The 18,417-nt window shown below is 48.5% G+C and overlaps 1 protein-coding gene across 10 annotated transcripts in view; it reads right to left on the bottom strand.

Moving 5' to 3' along the window:
- Positions 1-2,873: 2,873 nt before the first annotated feature.
- Positions 2,874-18,417, bottom strand: part of AMPD3 (adenosine monophosphate deaminase 3) — a 68,454-nt gene continuing 52,910 nt past the window's right edge. For 8 of the 10 annotated variants that reach the window (XM_030918330.1, XM_010384816.2, XM_030918326.1 and 5 more), the window contains 9 exons: positions 16,168-16,362; positions 14,682-14,813; positions 13,878-14,041; positions 12,672-12,798; positions 9,330-9,493; positions 7,992-8,112; positions 6,691-6,864; positions 4,921-5,031; positions 2,874-3,551 (listed from right to left, as the gene is read on the bottom strand). In XM_030918330.1, coding sequence (XP_030774190.1) covers positions 3,375-3,551; positions 4,921-5,031; positions 6,691-6,864; positions 7,992-8,112; positions 9,330-9,493; positions 12,672-12,798; positions 13,878-14,041; positions 14,682-14,813; positions 16,168-16,362 — 1,365 coding nt within the window. In that variant the 3' untranslated portion in view covers positions 2,874-3,374. Of the gene's footprint in view, positions 3,552-4,920; positions 5,032-6,690; positions 6,865-7,991; positions 8,113-9,329; positions 9,494-12,671; positions 12,799-13,877; positions 14,042-14,681; positions 14,814-16,167; positions 16,363-18,417 lie in introns of those variants that run through there. The other 2 variants (XM_010384820.2, XM_030918332.1) reach the window with 2 other exon arrangements.

The following is an 18,417-nucleotide window of genomic DNA, read 5'->3' as shown; positions in this document are numbered from 1 at the left end:
GACCATTTTTCCACACACCAGGGGTGGGGTGGGAATAGTTTCGGGATGAAACTGTTCCACCTCAGATCATCAGGCATTAGTTAGAGTCTCATAAAGCGCATGCAACCTAGATCCCTTGTATGTGCAGTTCACAATAGAGTTTACGCTCCTTGAGAATCTAATACTGCTGCTGATCTGGCAGATGGAGCTCAGGTGGTAATGCTCACTCGCCTGCAGCTCAACTCCTGCTGTGCAGCCTGGTTCCTAACAGGCAGCAGACCACTACTGTCCACAGCCCAGGGGTTGTGGACCCCTACCCCAACAGACAGTAAAAATAAAATGCTCAACCCTATTGTAGTTTGTTTACCATGTAAAATTGTTTACAAAATATAAGAATATAATTAGAGAAACATCTTAGAATCTCAGTGCTGAAAAGTACAAAGACATAAGAATGAGTGGCAGTTGGTAGTTAAATTGACTGTATCATCATACTGGGGAGAAATGCACATTTTACTGTCAAAAGACATAAAAGCCTTTGCAGAGATAGGTTTTGACACTCTTGCAGCTCTGTCATCTTCTACCTTACTAATTGCAAAAATTTCCAAGGAACTATGTTTATCTGGTTAGTATTCCTTTTATTGGAATTAGTTACACTTGTTCTTTATAACGATCATAGTTTAGGCAGAGAGTATTTGGGTATATCACCTTCAGTCATGTCTCAAACCCAGGAAATGAAGAATATTGTTTCACCAACACTTAGAAGTAAAGAGAAAGCAGGAGAAATGTGCTTTCAGCTCTTTTTTAATCCAAGAGGCCATGAGAAATAACCCAGGAACTGTGATTTGTTTCCATGAGGCAAAAGAGCAATGATGGCGATCGTTTCAACGGTACAATTTGAAGTAACACATAAAGTGAACTTGAGCCCTTAAGGATAAGGAAGGGAAAACTGCCTCAAAAACTGTTCCTTTCGAAACCTGAGTCAGTATGCTATTAATTGCCTTTTATTCCAATTGCAAACACAAAGGAAAGTAGGGATTTGTCCCCCAAAAGGCCAGTTAAGTATAACAATGTAATAAAAGCACAAAGTGCTATAGAAAAAGCTTGCAGGACAGGTAAAATCCAACATGGTGTTAGCTGGACAGACTAAAATAATATCCCGGGAAACGGAAATGAACGTGTGTACCTTTGCTCATGAACTATAACAGGGTAGAAGTTAGAGAAGATAACAAAAGATTTATCTTCCGGGTCTAGTGAGCTTCAGTTTGAAAATTTTGAGTTTTCCTAGTGAATGTCATTCATGTCTGAGTCTTAGTAACAGATAAATTAGCTATTATTATTGGTAGCTTTTCATGGTGCCCAATCTTAAGAGTAAAAAACTAACATTTGCTTTAAATATGATTATCTTTACATAGTTTTAAATTATTGAGCCACAGTCCTAGCAGACTTTATTTAACAATTAAAAAAAAGATACTTGATACAGATAAAATGACAATGAGAAACTACACAATACTTCCTATGTTAGGGCAAATGTATACAAATGGGGGCTTTTCACAACTAATCCCTAAGATAACAATGAATTTTCACTCAATTTCATAATTAGCTGCAAGATAGCATATATATCTGCCTAGTAAAAAGACTGCATTTATAGTTCCATATGCTGAATTGACCAGGCATTGTAAAGTCACAAGATGAGACAGTCTAAAGTCAGATAAGTTCACAGGCAGAAATCGGGTTCTTCTAACTATAATGATTCAAAAAGACCTCCTGTAGTCTGAATTTGACCACAGAAATAGATAGGAAGGTCCTCGAGCAGCCTCTTGAGTACTAAGAGCACATGTCCTTAAAAACTTGCCAAAAGAAATTCAGCTAGTATGCATTTATTGAGCACCTACTACATACCAGGCACTAGTAACACAGATGAAGAGCACATTGATAAAGCTTAATTCAGATTGGTCTTTAAAATGCTTTCTACCTGGCACCTGGGACCATTGTATCTTCTGAAGTCATCATAGGTAAGGGAGAAATTTTGCCTTAAAAAAATGCACCTGGTTACAGTGATTTAAAAAAAAAACACGCACACACACACAACTAACATTTGTGGGGTCTAATGGAATAGTGGGGAAAAGACAGGATTTGGAATAAGAAAATCCAGTTGTAGGCCTATTACTTAATAGCTGTGTGACCTTCAGTTAAATTTCACTTATCTGGCCTAACTCTTAACTGGTAAAGTGATAACTGGCCTACAGTTGTAGCATATTAGAGCCAAAAGGAACAGAGATCATCCAGTCCTGTGCTTTTTGAAGTTCTTCATTCAAATGAAAGTATTATGTAGCAGCCCCAGTGTGAAACTGATGAACCAGAGTCAGTTTGACAGCCCCTGAGCATCACTGACTCCCTTCCGTCCCCCACCCTAAAGTATTCATGAGGGGATTCACAGAACACCCTGAAAGCCACTTGTCTAGTCCAAACCCTCACTTTCTAGGTGAAGAAAGCAAGACTCAGAATAGGAGTGGCTACTTTGGGAGGCCGAGGCGGGCGGATCACGAGGTCAGGAAATCGAGACCATCTTGGCTAACACGGTGAAACCCCATCTCTACTAAAAATACAAAAAACTAGCCGGGCATGGTGGCGGGCGCCTGCAGTCCCAGCTACTTGGAAGGCTGACGCAGGAGAATGGCATGAACCTGGGGGGGCGGAGCCTGCAGTGAGCCAAGACCACACCACTGCACTCCAGCCTGGGCAACAGAGCGAGACTTCGACTCAAAAGAAAAGAAAAAAAAAAAAAAAAAAAGAATAGGAGTGGCTGTTTTCATGAGTACATTTGGCTTCCAACTAGAAATGGGGGAAGAGGGCTAAATAAAACGGTTTAAGAAATTCACTAAAAACACAAATTATCAAGAAGGAAGTCTTCCATCTTAACTCCCTCAAAGTAGCCCCTTTATGAAATGGAGCTTTGAAATTGATTGTGTTTAAGGCAGCCAGCCAGCCAGAGGCTGAAATGAACAACTACCAATAAGCCTACTTGGGCCAATGGAGAAAAGTATGGCAGAAAACCACACAGACCTCATGTTACTTGGCATCTGACCATGGAAAATCCTGGCCCCAACAGTTCAGGCACTGGCAGTTTCAAGAGAAATAATTGGAAAATTAGGAACAAGTATAGACAAGTGCTCAGCTCCCAGATCCCCAAGGAGAAGTCACCATCTTGTTACTCAGAAATACAAGTGATCATGTTAAATCTTAAAGTGAGCAGTGCAACCAAAATCACCAGTTTAAAATTTCTTCAGAGGCATCCTCTTAACAGAGGAAAGTTCTAGTTTAGAATCTTGACCACTATTAGCCACAGCAGACTTGAAATTGAACCAAAAAGTTCAAATGCATGTCAAATGCTGGACCTATTTGGTCAAGGCAGTGATCTCTTCTGATTTCATAGCATCAGACAGGAAGCTGAGCTCATTGCATAAGGTCTCGTATCGGAATGCCATCCGGATCTGAGCCACATTTGTCTTTCGAATATCATTTCCTTCAGGTCCTTCTTTATAATAATTTTGTCCCAGAAACTTTTGCTTTTCCTGTGGACCAATAGAAATACAAATGAAACGATGTACTTTTGATTCACTTTCTATAGCCATGTAGTCAGCTTTGACATCAGTCACAGCAAATCAGACTAGTCCCCCTGAAGCAGATCTTTAGTCAGGACATCTTATCCCCACAGAACTCATAAAATTCCTCCTGGCCTCTGTGTCCTCAAGGATGTCACCCTGACAACCTCAGTCATCCTCACACAACCCTTCGTTCCTGGCTATGCTTTCGTTGATCAGAGAGGAAATACAAGGTCTGCAGCAGCTGCTGGGGATGGGAAAGGCAAGGGGAAGGAGGTAAGACTAATTAAGAAGTCCCTCCTGGCCGGGCGTGGTGGCTCACGCCTGTAATCCCAACACTTTGGGAGGCTGAGGCGGGCAGATCACGAGGTCAGGAGATCGAGACCATCCTGGCTAATGTGGTGAAACCCCATCTCTACTAAAAATACAAAAAATTAGCCGGGCATGGTAGCAGGTGCCTGTAGTCCCAGCTACTCAGGAGGCTGAGGCCGAAGAATGGCGTGAACCCGGGAGGCGGGGGTTGCAGTGAGCTGAGATCGCACCACTGCACTCCAGCCTGGGCAACAGAGCGAGACTCCGTGTCAAAAAAAAAAAAGAAGTTCCTCCTGAGAGCTGACAAGGACAGACGATGTTTCTGGGGAGGGCCAATCCAAGGCACTACACTGCACATGAAAAGAATCTTAAGCCTTTAACTCTGCTGCATCATCATCTGACAAGCACAGGCCCTAACGCAACCTCTCCCTCACCAGTGACATCACCCAGGGAGGTGTCGGGGGACCTAAGATACATCAGAACATGGGTCTCAGTGCTAGCTCCACATCAGAATTACTTACGGGGCTTTTTTAAAAATGACGATGTCTAGGTCCCATAGTCTAGATTTTTATTCAGTCTAGATACTGTTCATCTATTCAAGAAATATTGAATGCCTGCTATGTGCCAGGGACTATCTAGGGCTCAGGGATATAATTCTGAACAAGTCTCTGCCCTCACAGAGCTTACATTCTAGAGGGAAAGACAGAAAAACACATAACCAAATATCTGCAGGAATAAATGGTATGGAGAAAAACAGATAAAGGGGATAGAGAATAATAGTAAGTGTGTGACTACTTTAGAACGGGCAATCAGGGAAGGCCTCTCCAAGGAGGCGTAGAGGTCTAAGAAGGGTGAGGAAGCAACTATAAAAACGCAGGAGGCTGCCGCGTTTTCTCTCCCCGTGCCTGAGTGTCTCAGAGGCCTTACCTGCTGTGTTCATCACAGATCCCCAGTGCCTGGAAGGCTCCTGGCACATAGCAGGCAGCCTTCCCAGGAGGGACACAGGCAGCACCGTCACACTCCATACCTGATGCGAGAGGCCGCTCTGCAGCACGCTGTTCCTGGCAATCTCACACAGGTCGCAGGTGCTCAGCTTCCACACTTGAGCTGCAATGGCATATTCTTCCATAAGTGCTTCCTAGACCCCCCAACAAAGCATGTGGATTAGACAGGAGGATATCCATGTCAGTCGTTCACACATGTCCAAAGCTAACAACATCAGACACTGCAGGTTTAACTTTTCCTCACTGAATGACACCTGGATCATCAAACATCACACCTTCAACACCTAAGATCTTTTCTTCTGTGAAATCACGGGTTATCAAAGAGAAATCTGAACTCATGCCTCCACATTTGTTCATTGACCAGCACTGAGAGCTCATGTTGAAGCCCTGTGCCAGTCATCAGGGATGGCAGTCTCTGCTGTCCTGTGACAAGCCTCTAGTCATACCACTTTTAGCACTTGCCCTCTAGCTTTTCTTTCTAATACACTATTTTCTTAAGTTTGCGATAGATAGATAGATAGATAGATAGATAGATAGATAGATAGATAGATAGATAGATAGATAGATAGATGAGTAAAGTACTAAAAGCAGAGATGGAACATCAAAAAAAAAAAAAAGAGAGAAGTTATCATAGGATAAGCGGTAAAATGGTGTAATCCCAGAAGGATCTGGGTGTGAGCTGTGGTTTTGCTTCCCTTCTGGGATGTGAAGTGTCTATTCATCACAAACCCTCGGTGACCTCTTCCCCACCCCACTGCCACTCTAGCCTACAGCAATGGTTCTCAAAGTACAGGTCAAGGATCCCTGAGGGTCCTAAGACTTTTTGAAAGGTCTTCTCTTTTCCAATTATGTATTTTCATGAGGCAAGATTTCTATTTTTACATATTTTGATTAAAAACAAATTGAATGCAGAAGTGGCTAGAAGAGTCCTGCTGACTTCCATTAACACATTAAAGAGGCTTAAAAATGCAAAACAAAGGCAGGAGAAACTTACTTTTCAGGAAAAAAAAATTGTTATTATGTAACATTTCATTGGTTTATTGATGTGGTTTTTAAATGAGATAATAAATATTTTTAAATTTCTTATTCATTTCTAACATGGTAAATATCAGTAGATATAACCCACATAAACAGGTCTTTGAAAGCTTCAATTCTTAAGAATATAAAGGGGTCTAGAGACCAAGAGGTTGGAGAACCTCTGTCCTAAAAGACTCTGGTGCTTCTGTTTTTGTTAAGCAATGGCTGGTCTTGTCAACACCATCAAAATATGCTGGGTGCACTTGCGGCTGGTCCCCATGCATGACACCACTTTTACCTTCCTCTTTTCTTTTCCCAGAGACCCAAAGTGTAGAAATTATAATAGCATTGATTTAAAAGGTAGCAACTATTTTGAATATATGCAAACACTATATTAAATCCTTTGATTCATTATCTTCATGAATCCTCACAGGGTAGGGATAGAGACAATTTTATCTCCATTTTACAGATGAAGAGAAACTTGATCCAGAGGTCTAATAACTTTACCAAGGTCACAGAGCTCACAAATGTCAAAGAAAGGAAAAATAGAGGAAGGCAAAGATACTAATTGTGCCTTTGAGGGTTCAAGAACCCCAAAGAGAGGGCTCCTGGAAGGCACAATTTTCCCCCAACAGTGGCTTCCTTTTTGCCTTCACTGGGCCACCAATCCCACCCCAAAAGCAGAACTGAGCCAAGGGCTCAGGTCCCTAAAATGGGAAGACAGGCTAGGACTGGTGCCTACTGAGGCACTACTGTCCTCACCCCAAAGTCCTCACCTTTGTGTAGTGGAACTGCATAGGGTCATCGGTGGAAAGAGAAACGTGCAGCCCCTTGTGCAGGAATTCCCTCAGAGGGTTCTTGGAATATTCGAGGAACAAACTGTTATTGCTAAGAGGAGACATAGCAATGGGGATCTGAGCAAGGTAGTAGAGATACTGCAATACCGGACTCTGCAAAAGAACCACCAAACTCATGTGACAAGTGCCAGAGGGGAGAAGGGAAAAGGGAAGGGAGAAGGGAGGGAAAAAGCATTCTCCAGTGGAAACCAGGGGTCTGAACAGTGTCTGCCCAAGTCCTCAACCCGAGTTCCTGGAAGCAAGGACACCCAGACCCACTCTCCCCCTTCCCCACTGTTCATCTCGTTCCTACATTGCATGCCAGCCCTCCCTGGTGCCTCTACCTACTTTTGGAAGTGCTCACTCTTGCTCCAAACTGGAGGCAAAGCTCAGGGCAGGAAGGGCAGCCCACTCCAGCCTATACCTTCAGCTCCTTGCCCCTAGGCATGGACCCAGTCTAGAAGATGCCCTACTTTAGTTGTTTCGTTGCTTTGACTGCAAACAGCCAGGTTGAGACTATAAACACTCCAGCTCCCGGGAGATGATCCCTGGAGGGATGGGAAGGGCGGACCTGCCCAGGATAGAGTGGTTTTCTACTGTAGCACCCACCCTACCCAAAAATGTGACCCATGGTTACACCTCACCGGGATCAGGGAAAGGGAGCATTTTGATCAAACATCGTGCCAGTGGAAAGTGATCCAAAATATGGAGAAGACTGCATGCACAGAGCTCAAGGGTACACCAGTGAAAAGGTGGATGGACTCTATGTCCAACTAGTGTGGACTAGTTGAGTCAGTTACAGACAAAGTGGCAGACCCTTCATCCAACAACAGCCTTTGGAAGGAAAAGCATAGACATTATGTTGCAGCATCAAAAAATGCTTGTCATACAACAGTGAAGGACAAGGCAGGAACCAAATTCTGTGTTCATTATGATAATAAACACATTACAAATATGCTGTGGATAAAAGATGGAAATTAGATATACTAAAAAGCTAATAATGGCTATTTCTATTAAAGTAATAGCAATAAGGGCTGGCTTTTTTTCATTTCTCCAGTTTTTGGAAAATCGAAATTGTGATGAGTTTGATTACATTACTTTCATAATTAAAAATAAAACCAAGATAAGGACAGATATCCCAGCCCAGAAGAGGGCCCAGCCTTCTGGCCTCACTGGCCGAGCCTCCCAGGAGCCCAAGGCAGGGCAGTCACTCAGGGCAGGCTCCCGAGTGGCCTGTTTACCTTCTTAAGGAGCAGCCCATGGGAAATGTTGTCAGCAGTGAGGAAGGCAGACACCAGGTGGGTGATGGAGCCGGCCTCCCCACAGTGCGGCCGGAACAGGAACGTGCTCAGGCCGCGCTCCCTGTAAGAGAAGGGGCCCCGAATCAGGAAGGCCCCCCCAGTTGGCACTGCCTGTGGCCTACAGCCTCAGCTCAGGGTCAGCTCCAGGAGGAATGACCACCTATGGTCAGCTGTGCTGACCCAGTGCACCCTGGAAACTACCTCTCCTAAAATGCAGAGGCCCAGGCCCCGGGACCCCTTAGAACCAAGAAGCATCACCTCTACGGGCAGAGAGTGGGCCTCACGGTAGAAAGAGACCCTGCTGTGCCCTCCAGCCACTCTCCTGTCTTCCTCTTCTGGCCTTGTGTCCTGCATTCGTAGAACTCCAGGGCAGGGAAGGCCATGAGAAACCATGGAGTCTGACCTCTGTGTTAGGGAAATGAGCAAACCAAGGCCCGGAGAGTGAAGTCTATGCTCCATGCCACTGAACAGGTCAGTGGGAAAGCCAGAACCAGAGCCCCCATCTCCAAAAGCTCAGCCCAGGACTGCCTCCACCCTGCCAGGCCATTTCTTTCACTCAGGACCCCATTCAAAACCTCCACACCCACCAACTAGCACCAGTTTAGGCTGAGCTAGAGAGGACCCAGGGCCCAGCAGGGGAAAGAGGGATGCAAGACTTGTAGGGAAGGGAATGGCTCGGTGTCCTGCTGCCCTGGGTAGCTAACTCCTGGCCACATGTGCCTCATCTGTGTGCATATTGGTGGGAGCCTCTGCCTGTTAGACCTCTGCCTGTAAGGGCATGCATGGATTTAGTCTGTTTTTTTCCCTGTTATTTGTCCAGTGCCCAGGGTAGTGCCTATCGCATGCCAGTGATTTGCTGAACGAAAATATGCACATGTGGACATTGTTGGTGTGGCAGTAAGTGAACGTGCATGTGTGATAGCATGTCCTATGCTTCTGTTATCTCAGGGATGTACAGGTACACACGGAGTATGCACTGGTGTGTGTACATATAAACATGTAGACACGTGTGGACTGTGGCTGCATTGCATACTGTACATGACATATGTCTGTACTGGTATGTGTGTTATGGCAGGCATGTTTGCATGTGTGTGATCATGTAGAGACATGCCTCATATAGCAGGCTGGAAAGTGCTGTGTGTTTTGAGGTATGTGGGCACATGGACATGCATGTTGGTTCAGGTGCACACGGACATAAGGATCACATGCATGAGTGTGTGCATGTGTGCACATGCTAACACATGAACCCAAGCGTGTGCAAGGGCAGGCCTCACGCACCTGCGGAGGTTGTTGAGCACCATGATGTTGGCATACATGTAGTACAGGTAGTAGCTGTAGGGTGGGTTCTGCTCACTGGTCCAGACGTCTGGGCTCGGACTCTTGTCAGAAAACATGTGGTCGCTGTGCTTGGACTCATCATCCACGCTGTCGAACCCGGTCACCTGGGCAGGAGGAGAGGTCCTGAGCACCAGGCCAAGGCAGGACCAGGACTCAGTCTCGGCTCAGCCTCCCGGGGCTCATAGCTGCCAGAGGCCTGGGGGTCTGGACCCCTCAGGTTCACACCTCAGCTGGGGACCCTTAGCCTAGCTGAGGCCACATTCCTCCCAGGGATGAAAAGTGGGTGCAACACCAAGTTCTGCCCCTTCGGAGCATCCATAGGTACTCTGGAGGTGAGACAGGAGAGTGCCAAGCCCCTGTGTGGTGGTGGTGACAGTGGGGGAAACTGCCAAGCCAGGTGAAGGGTGAGACAGCCATGCCCACCACCTGCCCCTCTGCCGTGCCAAGGTCAGCCTGCAGGGAGCAGCAGTAACTGCCATCAGCAGCAGCGACAAGCTGTGAGGGGTAAGGGTCCTAGTACACATCACGCATCAGGCCCTGCTCGAAGCACTTCACTCGCATCAGTTCATTCATACTCAGAGCAACCCAGGAGGGAGGGCTTGGCTGCCAGCCCCATTTTACAGTTGAGTAAACCAGGGCCAAGGGAACTAAGAAAATCGCTCAAGAAACCAGGTTCGGCCAGGCACGGTGGCTCACACCTGTAATCCCAGCACTTTGGGAGGCCGAGGCGGGCAGATCACGAGGTCAGGAGTTCAAGGCCAGCCTGCCCAACATGGTGAAACCAAGTCTCTACTAAAAAAAAAACCCACAAAAATTAGCCAGGCATGGTGGCACACATCTGTAATCCCAGCTACTAAGAGGCTGAGGCAGAAGAATTGCTTGAACCCAAGAGGTGGAGGTTGCAGTGAGCCGAGATTGCACCACTGCATTCCAGACTGGGTGCAATCCAGACTGGGAGCAAGACTCCGTCTGAAAAAAAAAAAAAAAAATGGTTCTGGGCTTTGGGTCTGCACTCTTTGGGGCTGTAGTTGGAGGATACCCTAGGGCATGTCCAGGTGAACCCAGGAGAAACCACCCAGCTGCCTCACAGACAGACAAGAGGGTCCTTGCTGGGCTAAGCCGTGGCTCCTGGGAGGCAGCTCTGCTCTCCGATCTCCACTGGGAGCTGCCCTCTGAGATGGGTCTGAGTAGCCTCAGGAAACCCGCACCCTTCCACTGCAGTTCTACCTTGGCTGAGACCCCTGAGGGCCCCTCCCGAGTCACTGGAGCCTTCTGGCTGATCCCAGAGGTCATCCCCAACCAAGACCACATGCATGGAGGGTGCGGGCTCTCAGCGCAGAGGGGAGGCTTGCTACCAGGCCACGGCAGTGCTTTGGAAAGGGGCCTCTGAATAGCAGATGGGAGAAAGAGACTGTCCCCCTTAATCCACAACTGGCCCAAACTGGGGGGCTCCCAGCCCAGGCCCCAGGCCCCAGCCAGGTCTGCCGGCTTCTCCTGTTCCTACTGGGGGCAGCAAGGGCCCAGAGGAGCAAGGCAGCATGAGGGTCATGGCCAGAATCTTCCATGTCACAGAGCCCTGTGTGTCAAAGGAAATGACAGGGTCCCTGCTATGACCCTAAGCACGCCCTAGACGGGTTTGGGGGGCCAGGGAGGACCGTGAGCTCTGCTTTGTGCTTACTAGCCCCATACTTCACCCAAACTTTCTGGGGCCTGGCATGGGGATAACTTTAGCCTCTCTTCTGAGCTCTATCCAGCTGAAGCAGGGCCTCACCACTGCATCTCCCACAGCCTCGGGCGCAAAATACGTTGTCTCCTCCACCTGCTCCTCCTCCTCCCCACACCTGCTCTTCTTCCACTGCTGGCAGCAACCTTCAAACAGTGCGCCATCCATGTTCCTGCAAAGCCAGGCACCTGGGAGGCATCCTAGACTCCCCCCAATGCCTCCTTCAGTCTCTGTCCAGGTCCTGCCAGGTCTACACCCACCCCTTCTCACCAAACCCCACACTCTGTGCAGAGTCCCTGCACTGCCACACCTCAGAGACACAAGCTGGTAGCTGCTGTGCACCTCACTGTTCTCACTTGGGAGGCAACATAGAATAGGGGTTCAGGGCCCATCACTGGAGTCAGCCTGCCTGGACACGCATTCCAGCTCTGCCACTTTTAGCTTTATGATCTGTTTTAATTTCCTTGTGTGTCAATTGGAGCTAGCAGCTTCACAGGGCTTTGGCGAGGATTAAATGAGATAATCCAGGGAGAGCACTTAACACCGTGTCCAACACACACCAAGCACATAATAATTCTGCTTATTGTTAACAACAAAATGGTGATAGTAATGGGGTAATTGTGAGGCTTAGGTGAGATCACATCGTGGCGTCTGACCAGGCCAGGCAGAAGCACACACGAGTGTGAGCTGTTTCCACTGGGTCAAGCTCCCCTCCTGTCCCCAGGCAGGCCCCTGACTCTCACCCTTGCCCCCACCTCCAGCTACCTTCTCTTCTGGGCCATCTCCACACAACAGCCAGAATATGTTTGTCTAAAACATAAATTCGATGATGTCCCTCAGCTTGTCCAATCACTTTCTGGGCACACAGACTCAATCCTTCCCCCGTGCCCCAGCCCTCGGGCTCCCCACTGCGCCTCTCCCTGTAGAAAGTAAGTCATCCATCACCGGGCACTGGCCTGTATCACCATCTGATAACCCCTGGATGCCAGGCATCAGAGGGAGGGACTGGCTCCCGCCCCCTCTCCCTCTCTCCCTGGTTAAGTCTCTCCCAGACTGCTCCTCTCCTTCTCCTACAACTAACTGAATCTGGAAAGGAAATACGTTTTGGGGGTTTGTACTTAATCACACATGGTGTGAGGACCTTTGTTGCTGGTAAAGCAGGTGAATTAAAGTGTTTGCATTTCTAAAAAAAAAAAAAAAAAAAAAAAAAAAAACCCTGAGGCTGCTGCTTGGTGCTGTCGGGGGCTAGATCCAGCCTTTCCAGCCCTACCTGGCAGGAACTGAGTTCCCAGTCTTCGTCCACTGTTGCCTTCCTCTCTGGAAAGGCCTGCCCTGAGACCCCCCCACCCCGCCACCCACGACTCCCAGAGCTGCCCCTGAGGGGAAGGGGACTTTTTAGAAATCCAGCTTCTTGGGGCTGGTGACCCCATGCCTGGATCACAGGTGGCAGGACCTGAGATACCTCGGTGAAGGGCGGGAGCAAACCTGACCCAGCTCACAGCGAATCCATTCCTGCCTCTGCCACTACGAGCCCTGCCTGGGGTACCACCCACACTTACGTATTTAAGGAAGAGGTGAAGCTCTCGATGATCTTGGGGGTTGATTGTAGCCTCGAAAAGGGGCAGGAAGATGTTCTCCAGCATCTTCCCAAAGTTTGGCAGCAGCTTCTTTGACCTAAATATGTCACTAGGGGACAGCAAAGACTCGCTTATCAGGTGGATCCAACAGCCCGCTGCCCTGTCAGAGACCAGCCCCAGTCACTTCCTCAGGCACCCTGTGTCCCCATCAAACACCCAGAGTCAAGTCAGATGTGGCCTGAACACAGATCCCTCCTCTCTCCTCCTCTCCCAGCAATGTCTGCAATACCCTGCCTTGGTTTGCAAGCTCCACACCTACCCACGCCCATCAGAGCACTTTCTCAAGTCAGAAGCCACTGGGAGTGGGATGGTGGCATTCTGGCTGACCAAGAGGCTGAGATATGAGTCCTCAAACTCCCAGTGACCCAAACATTCTGTTACTCAGCTCTGTTTCCCTAAACCACATACCCCAGTCCATCCTGGAGCCATGGGCTCCACCCTGCCCAGCCACCTGGAGAGGACAGCAGTCATCTGAGTGATATCCAGGGAGAGGGCCAGCAATGTAGACCACTACCAGCTCTCCCCATACTCCGGGTCTCACCAAAAGGACAATCCATCCTCAACCCACAATGAGAAGAAGGCGAGGGTGGTAGTTCCCCCAGGGCTTTTGCACTTCTATATTTTTCAAAGATCAAGAGTTCTAGTGTCGGCCGGATGCAGTGGCTCACACCTGTAATCCCAGCATTTTGGGAGGCTGAGGCAGGTGGATCACGAGATCAGGAGTTCAAGACCAGCCTGGCCAAGATGGTGAAACCCCATCTCTACTAAAAATACAAAAATTAGCCAGACGCGGTGGTGGGTGTCTGTAATCCCCGCTACTCGGGCAGGCTGAGGCAAAAAATTGCTTGAACCAAGGAGGTGGAGGTTGCAGTGAGCCGAGATCACACCACTACACTCAGAGCCTGGGTGACAGAGTAAGACTCTGTTTCAAAAAAAAAGAAAAGAGTTATAGTATCATGCAGACATCTTTGCTCATCACTCCTTCTATGGAAAAATCCCTGGAAAGGACAAGCCTAAGCTGGCACCAGAACAGGCCCTACCCCTCAGGAGTGCAGATTCAGCAGCCCACGAGGGACAGACTGTCACCTCCGTAGGGCACAGGGCAGACAGCGGGGCCACCTGACTTACTAGATCCGGGGCACCTGGATGATCCAGCGCATGTTGGGAGAGTAGACCTTGTGCTGGATGAACCAGCGGGCCAGGTTGGGCCACTCCTCGGGACTGCGGCCGTAGATGGAGAGCCGTGGCTCTGAGTACTGGTACTTGCTCTCCTCCAGCTCCCGGGCAACCTCCTGGCACAAGAAGAGCTTGGGTCAGCCCCAGTGCATCCAGCTACATAGGAGACCCTCACTCTCCGTCACCAGCAGGGTCCTGTGGCTCCCCCAGCCACCTTGTTCCCAGTCTGGAAGCACTGATCTAAATCCCCAGGGCTGCCTGCTCCTGTAAACTCTTGTTCCACTTTAGCAGAGGCTCCCTCTGGGGAGGAAGGCCTTGGGTCTGCAGAACCAGGCCACAGCAGAAGCATCTCCACATGGAGCTCATCTGCACCCAGCCAGGTTCATGCTGCAGAGACAGGAAAGACAGGCCAGGTACTGTGAGCTCATCCAAGGTGGATACCCTTCCCTCCTCTTCCCTGCAGTTGGCACATGCAGCACTGCCTGGAACAGGCAGCCAGGCCACAGCACTGGGCACCTGGGCACCTCACCCTTGCCTGAGTTGATGGTGGACAGAGGGAGGGGAAGGGGCCAGGGACACACAAGGCCCCCACCGTCTGAAGGCCACAGCACTGGGCACCTGGGCACCTCACCCTTCCCTGAGTTGATGGTGGACAAAGGGAGGGAAAGGAGCCAGGGGCACACAGGGCCCCCACTCTCTGAAGGCAGATGTTGGCAGGCACCTGAGAGGCCTTAGAGAGACTGAGGGTTCACTCACCTTGACCATCCGAGCAAAGTACTCTCCTCCCAGATAGTTTTCAGTTTTCAAATACAGGTCACGCAGCTCACTGGCCCCCACAGGGTTGTATTTGGAGTTGAACTTGTCAAAGCGGTGGAATGTCTGCCGGCCCTGCGGGAGGAGACCACACCAATCGATGCATCATTCTGCAGCCACCACGCACATTCCCCTCTCTAGAACTTTACGAGATGGCCTTCTGTATGGCCACACCGAAAGACATCTTCTATGTCAATTCTTGCATGAAACCTTAGAAACTCCTGGGAACCAGGACCATGTATCCTCACTTGGTCAGCCTGGGATCCTTTGGTAAGGCCCCCTGTGAAGGAACAGCAGGGGCCCCATCTGCAAGTCACCACAGCTCAGCTCGGGACACAGCTGGCTTAGTGAGCAGAGAGGCTGGACCATTGAATAACAGAGCATTCCCTATCACTGCTCACATTTTGTAAAGCACTTTCTCCATATTATATCATTCAATGTTCTGTTTAACAAAGGTTTTTTTTGTTCTAATAAAGCATGCACAACACAACATTTACCATTTCAACCATTTTTAACTGTACAGTTCCAGTGGCTTTAAGTACATTGACACTGGTGTGCAACCATCACCACTAACCATTTCCAGAACTTTTTTATCATCCCAAACAAAGTCTGTACCCACTAAACTAACTCCCCATGCCTTCCTCTCGCCTGCCCCTCGTAACTTCTATTCTCCTTTCTATTTCTATGAATTTGCCTATTCTAGGTACCTTATATCAGTGGAATCACATGATATTTGTCCTTTGGAGTCTGGCTTCGATTTAGTGTAATCTTTTGAAAAGTTCATTGATGGTTGTTGCATGTATCAGTACTTTACTCCTTCTTATGGCTGAATGATATTCCATGGTATGGATATACCACATTTTGTTTACCCATTCATCTGTTGATGAACACGGGCTGTTTCTATCTGTTGGCTGCTATGAATAATACTGCTATGAACATTGGTATGTGAGTATCTGTTCAAGTTCCTGCTTTCAGTTCTTTTGGGTATATACCTAGAAGAGAATTGCTGAGGCATAGGTAATTCTATACTTAACTTTCTTAGGAACTACCATACTGTTTTCCATAGCAGTTACATCATCATTTAGTGTTTCAATATTTTTTTTAAAGTTAAGAAGGCACATGGCTGTCACCATTTTATAGGCAAGGAAATAAAAGCTTCTATGAGTTGCCTAAGGGCACAAAACTCCTAAGTGGCAGGAGTGGGATTAGTGCTTAGACCTGTCGGGCCCCAAGCCACACACCCTCTTTCCCTGTCCTATGGCTGCCCCAGACCTGTTATTCTCTGAGGCCACATGATCTCTTAGTCAGAAGAGAAAGAGTTGCTTCCATAGCGCCTCCCCGCAAGCACAATCACGGTGGCTTTCCAGGGGGCTGAGTCCCCAGCCAGGGCTGCTGTCTGCTGGCAGCACTGGAGCGGAAGCTCACTCACCGCGTGGACATCCAGCGAGTCCACAGTGAGGTCATAGGGGTCCATGTGCAGGCTGTCAAACACCTGCCGCAGGGTGATCTTCTGGCCCCGCTTCTCCGCCACAGTCCTGTCAGGCTCCGTCTGGTACGTGTGCTTGATGAAGCGCAGCAGATGCTTTTGGTTCATGCAGGCAGCCGCATGGATGTGCGTGTCCACCTGGAACACAGCACCCACCAGGCCGAGTCAGGCCACCTCCCCTAGCAACAAGAGTTAAGACATCCAACCCTTAATGTGCACAGAACCCCAGCACCTCGTGGGCCATCGGGGCGGCCCCACCAATGCCTGGATCCCACTCCGCGTTTCTCCTCAGACTTCGAAACCGGCATCCCTCCCTTTCAGCCTTGCTGCCCATTCCACCTCCTTACGGCACCAGGAAATCTTTTTAAAATGCAGATTGGATCAGGCCATTCCCCAGTCAACAAATGACCTGTGGGCCCATCAGCCTCAAGATATAGCCCAAGTGCCTTGGCCTGGGATTCAAGGCTTATTTCAAGCCTTAACTCTCGCCTTGCCACTGCCCCATTCTGTGCTACAGCCATGACAAACCACTTACGGGTACACAAGACACCGAGGTACAGTACACTGTATCACTTTGCCTATGTGTTTCTTCAGTCTGGAATGCCCTACTTTCTCTCCACCATCTCATCCACCTAGAAATTTCCCACAACCTCCTCCATTTGGGAGCCAACCTTGTTCCTCCAAGCACAACTGAATATTCTTTCACTCGCCCAACCTCAAAACCTGGCACAGGCATCCCATTGCTGTGCAGACCCTCCTGATCACTCTAATGTCTGTGTGTCTACTCTTTCACTAGACTGGGAGCTCCTCAAGGACAAAGGCCATGTTTGATGCCTCTAAGTCTTCAGCACCTACCCCAGAGCCTAGTACAAAATCGAACCAATGGATGAATGAATGAACAAATTAAGAGGTGCGACAGGTTCTCATGGTTTCAGTGATAACTCTGAGGGCCCATCAAATCCCACTCTTCCCATTGATCCCTCTCAGAACCCTCAGAGCATTCCCAAAGCAAACCTCCAAGTGGGAATGAATGAGAACAGACACTAGAGGCCAACCCCCAAACATACCCTTCCTTGACTAGTTACACCTCACCCAAACTCCAGGGTGTCCAACTCCCAAGAAGAAGCCACTCTACTGGAAGCCACTCTAGTGACCCTAAGCCAACATATGGACTCAAGCCGTGGGGCCCAAGGCCAAAGATCTTAGAGCAAATCCTAAAAAGTGGAAATGAACAGTCAGCTTAGACTTCTCCCCACATTGCAGGGAAAGGCAGTTTTTTGCAGAAGGCGCCTTTGCAGAAGGAGCCCAGCAAGATCTCGAAATACATCCTCTATATCGTGCTAAGTCCTGTGATACCAGACTGACCCCTTGCATCTCTGTCCTCTCCTTTTCAGCCTCCTTAGTCAGCTCATCCTCACTACCAGACCTCTTAATAATGGAATTTCTTGATGCCTGGTCCTGGGCTCTCTTGTCCTCTCACTATAAACTCTCTCCAAAGGTGATCTGTTCCATTTCTGTGTATTTAATTATTTTACTTATACCAATTCCCAAATTTATGTCACCAGCCAAAAGCTCCAGAACTGTATATACTACTGCCTGCTTGACATCTCTATCTGGATAACCCAAAGGCAGTTCAAACTTAATATATCCAAAAGTGGACTCTTCATCTCTGACCCCAGCTCAAGCCTGATGATTGTCTCCCAGATTCTGGAATCCCAGGAAATGGAGTGTCCTGAATCCAGTTGGTCACGTTGAAAAACTGGGAGTCATCCTTGGCCTTCCTACTACTCCCTTCCCTCAGTGAGTCTCATCAATTCTGCCTTCCAATGGATGTCAAATCCATACAATATTCTCCAACCCCACTGCCACCACGGGAGTTCAAGCCTGCATATTCTCAGGCCTGAATTCACAGTGACCTCCTAACTGGTCTTGTTCCTTTTTCTTGTGCTCTGGTTCAATTCATTCTCCATACACAGAAGCTAGAAGGGATTTTTAAAATGTAATTTGATTCTGTTACTGAACCCTCTTCATTAATCTTAGGATGAGGGCTCTGCTAATATTACCTGGATCCTACCCATGTCCCCATCCCTCATCCCCACTCACCCTTTTCACTGTGCTTCACTCACAGGACAGCCATAAGCCCTAAGAAATGAAGCCCCAGCTAAGCTGAGGGATGGCCTGAAGTCACTGTGG

Source organism: Rhinopithecus roxellana, chromosome 15, assembly GCF_007565055.1.
Source record: "Rhinopithecus roxellana isolate Shanxi Qingling chromosome 15, ASM756505v1, whole genome shotgun sequence".
In the NCBI taxonomy this organism is placed as follows: domain Eukaryota; kingdom Metazoa; phylum Chordata; class Mammalia; order Primates; family Cercopithecidae; genus Rhinopithecus; species Rhinopithecus roxellana.
This window is presented reverse-complemented; position numbering and strand designations above follow the sequence as displayed.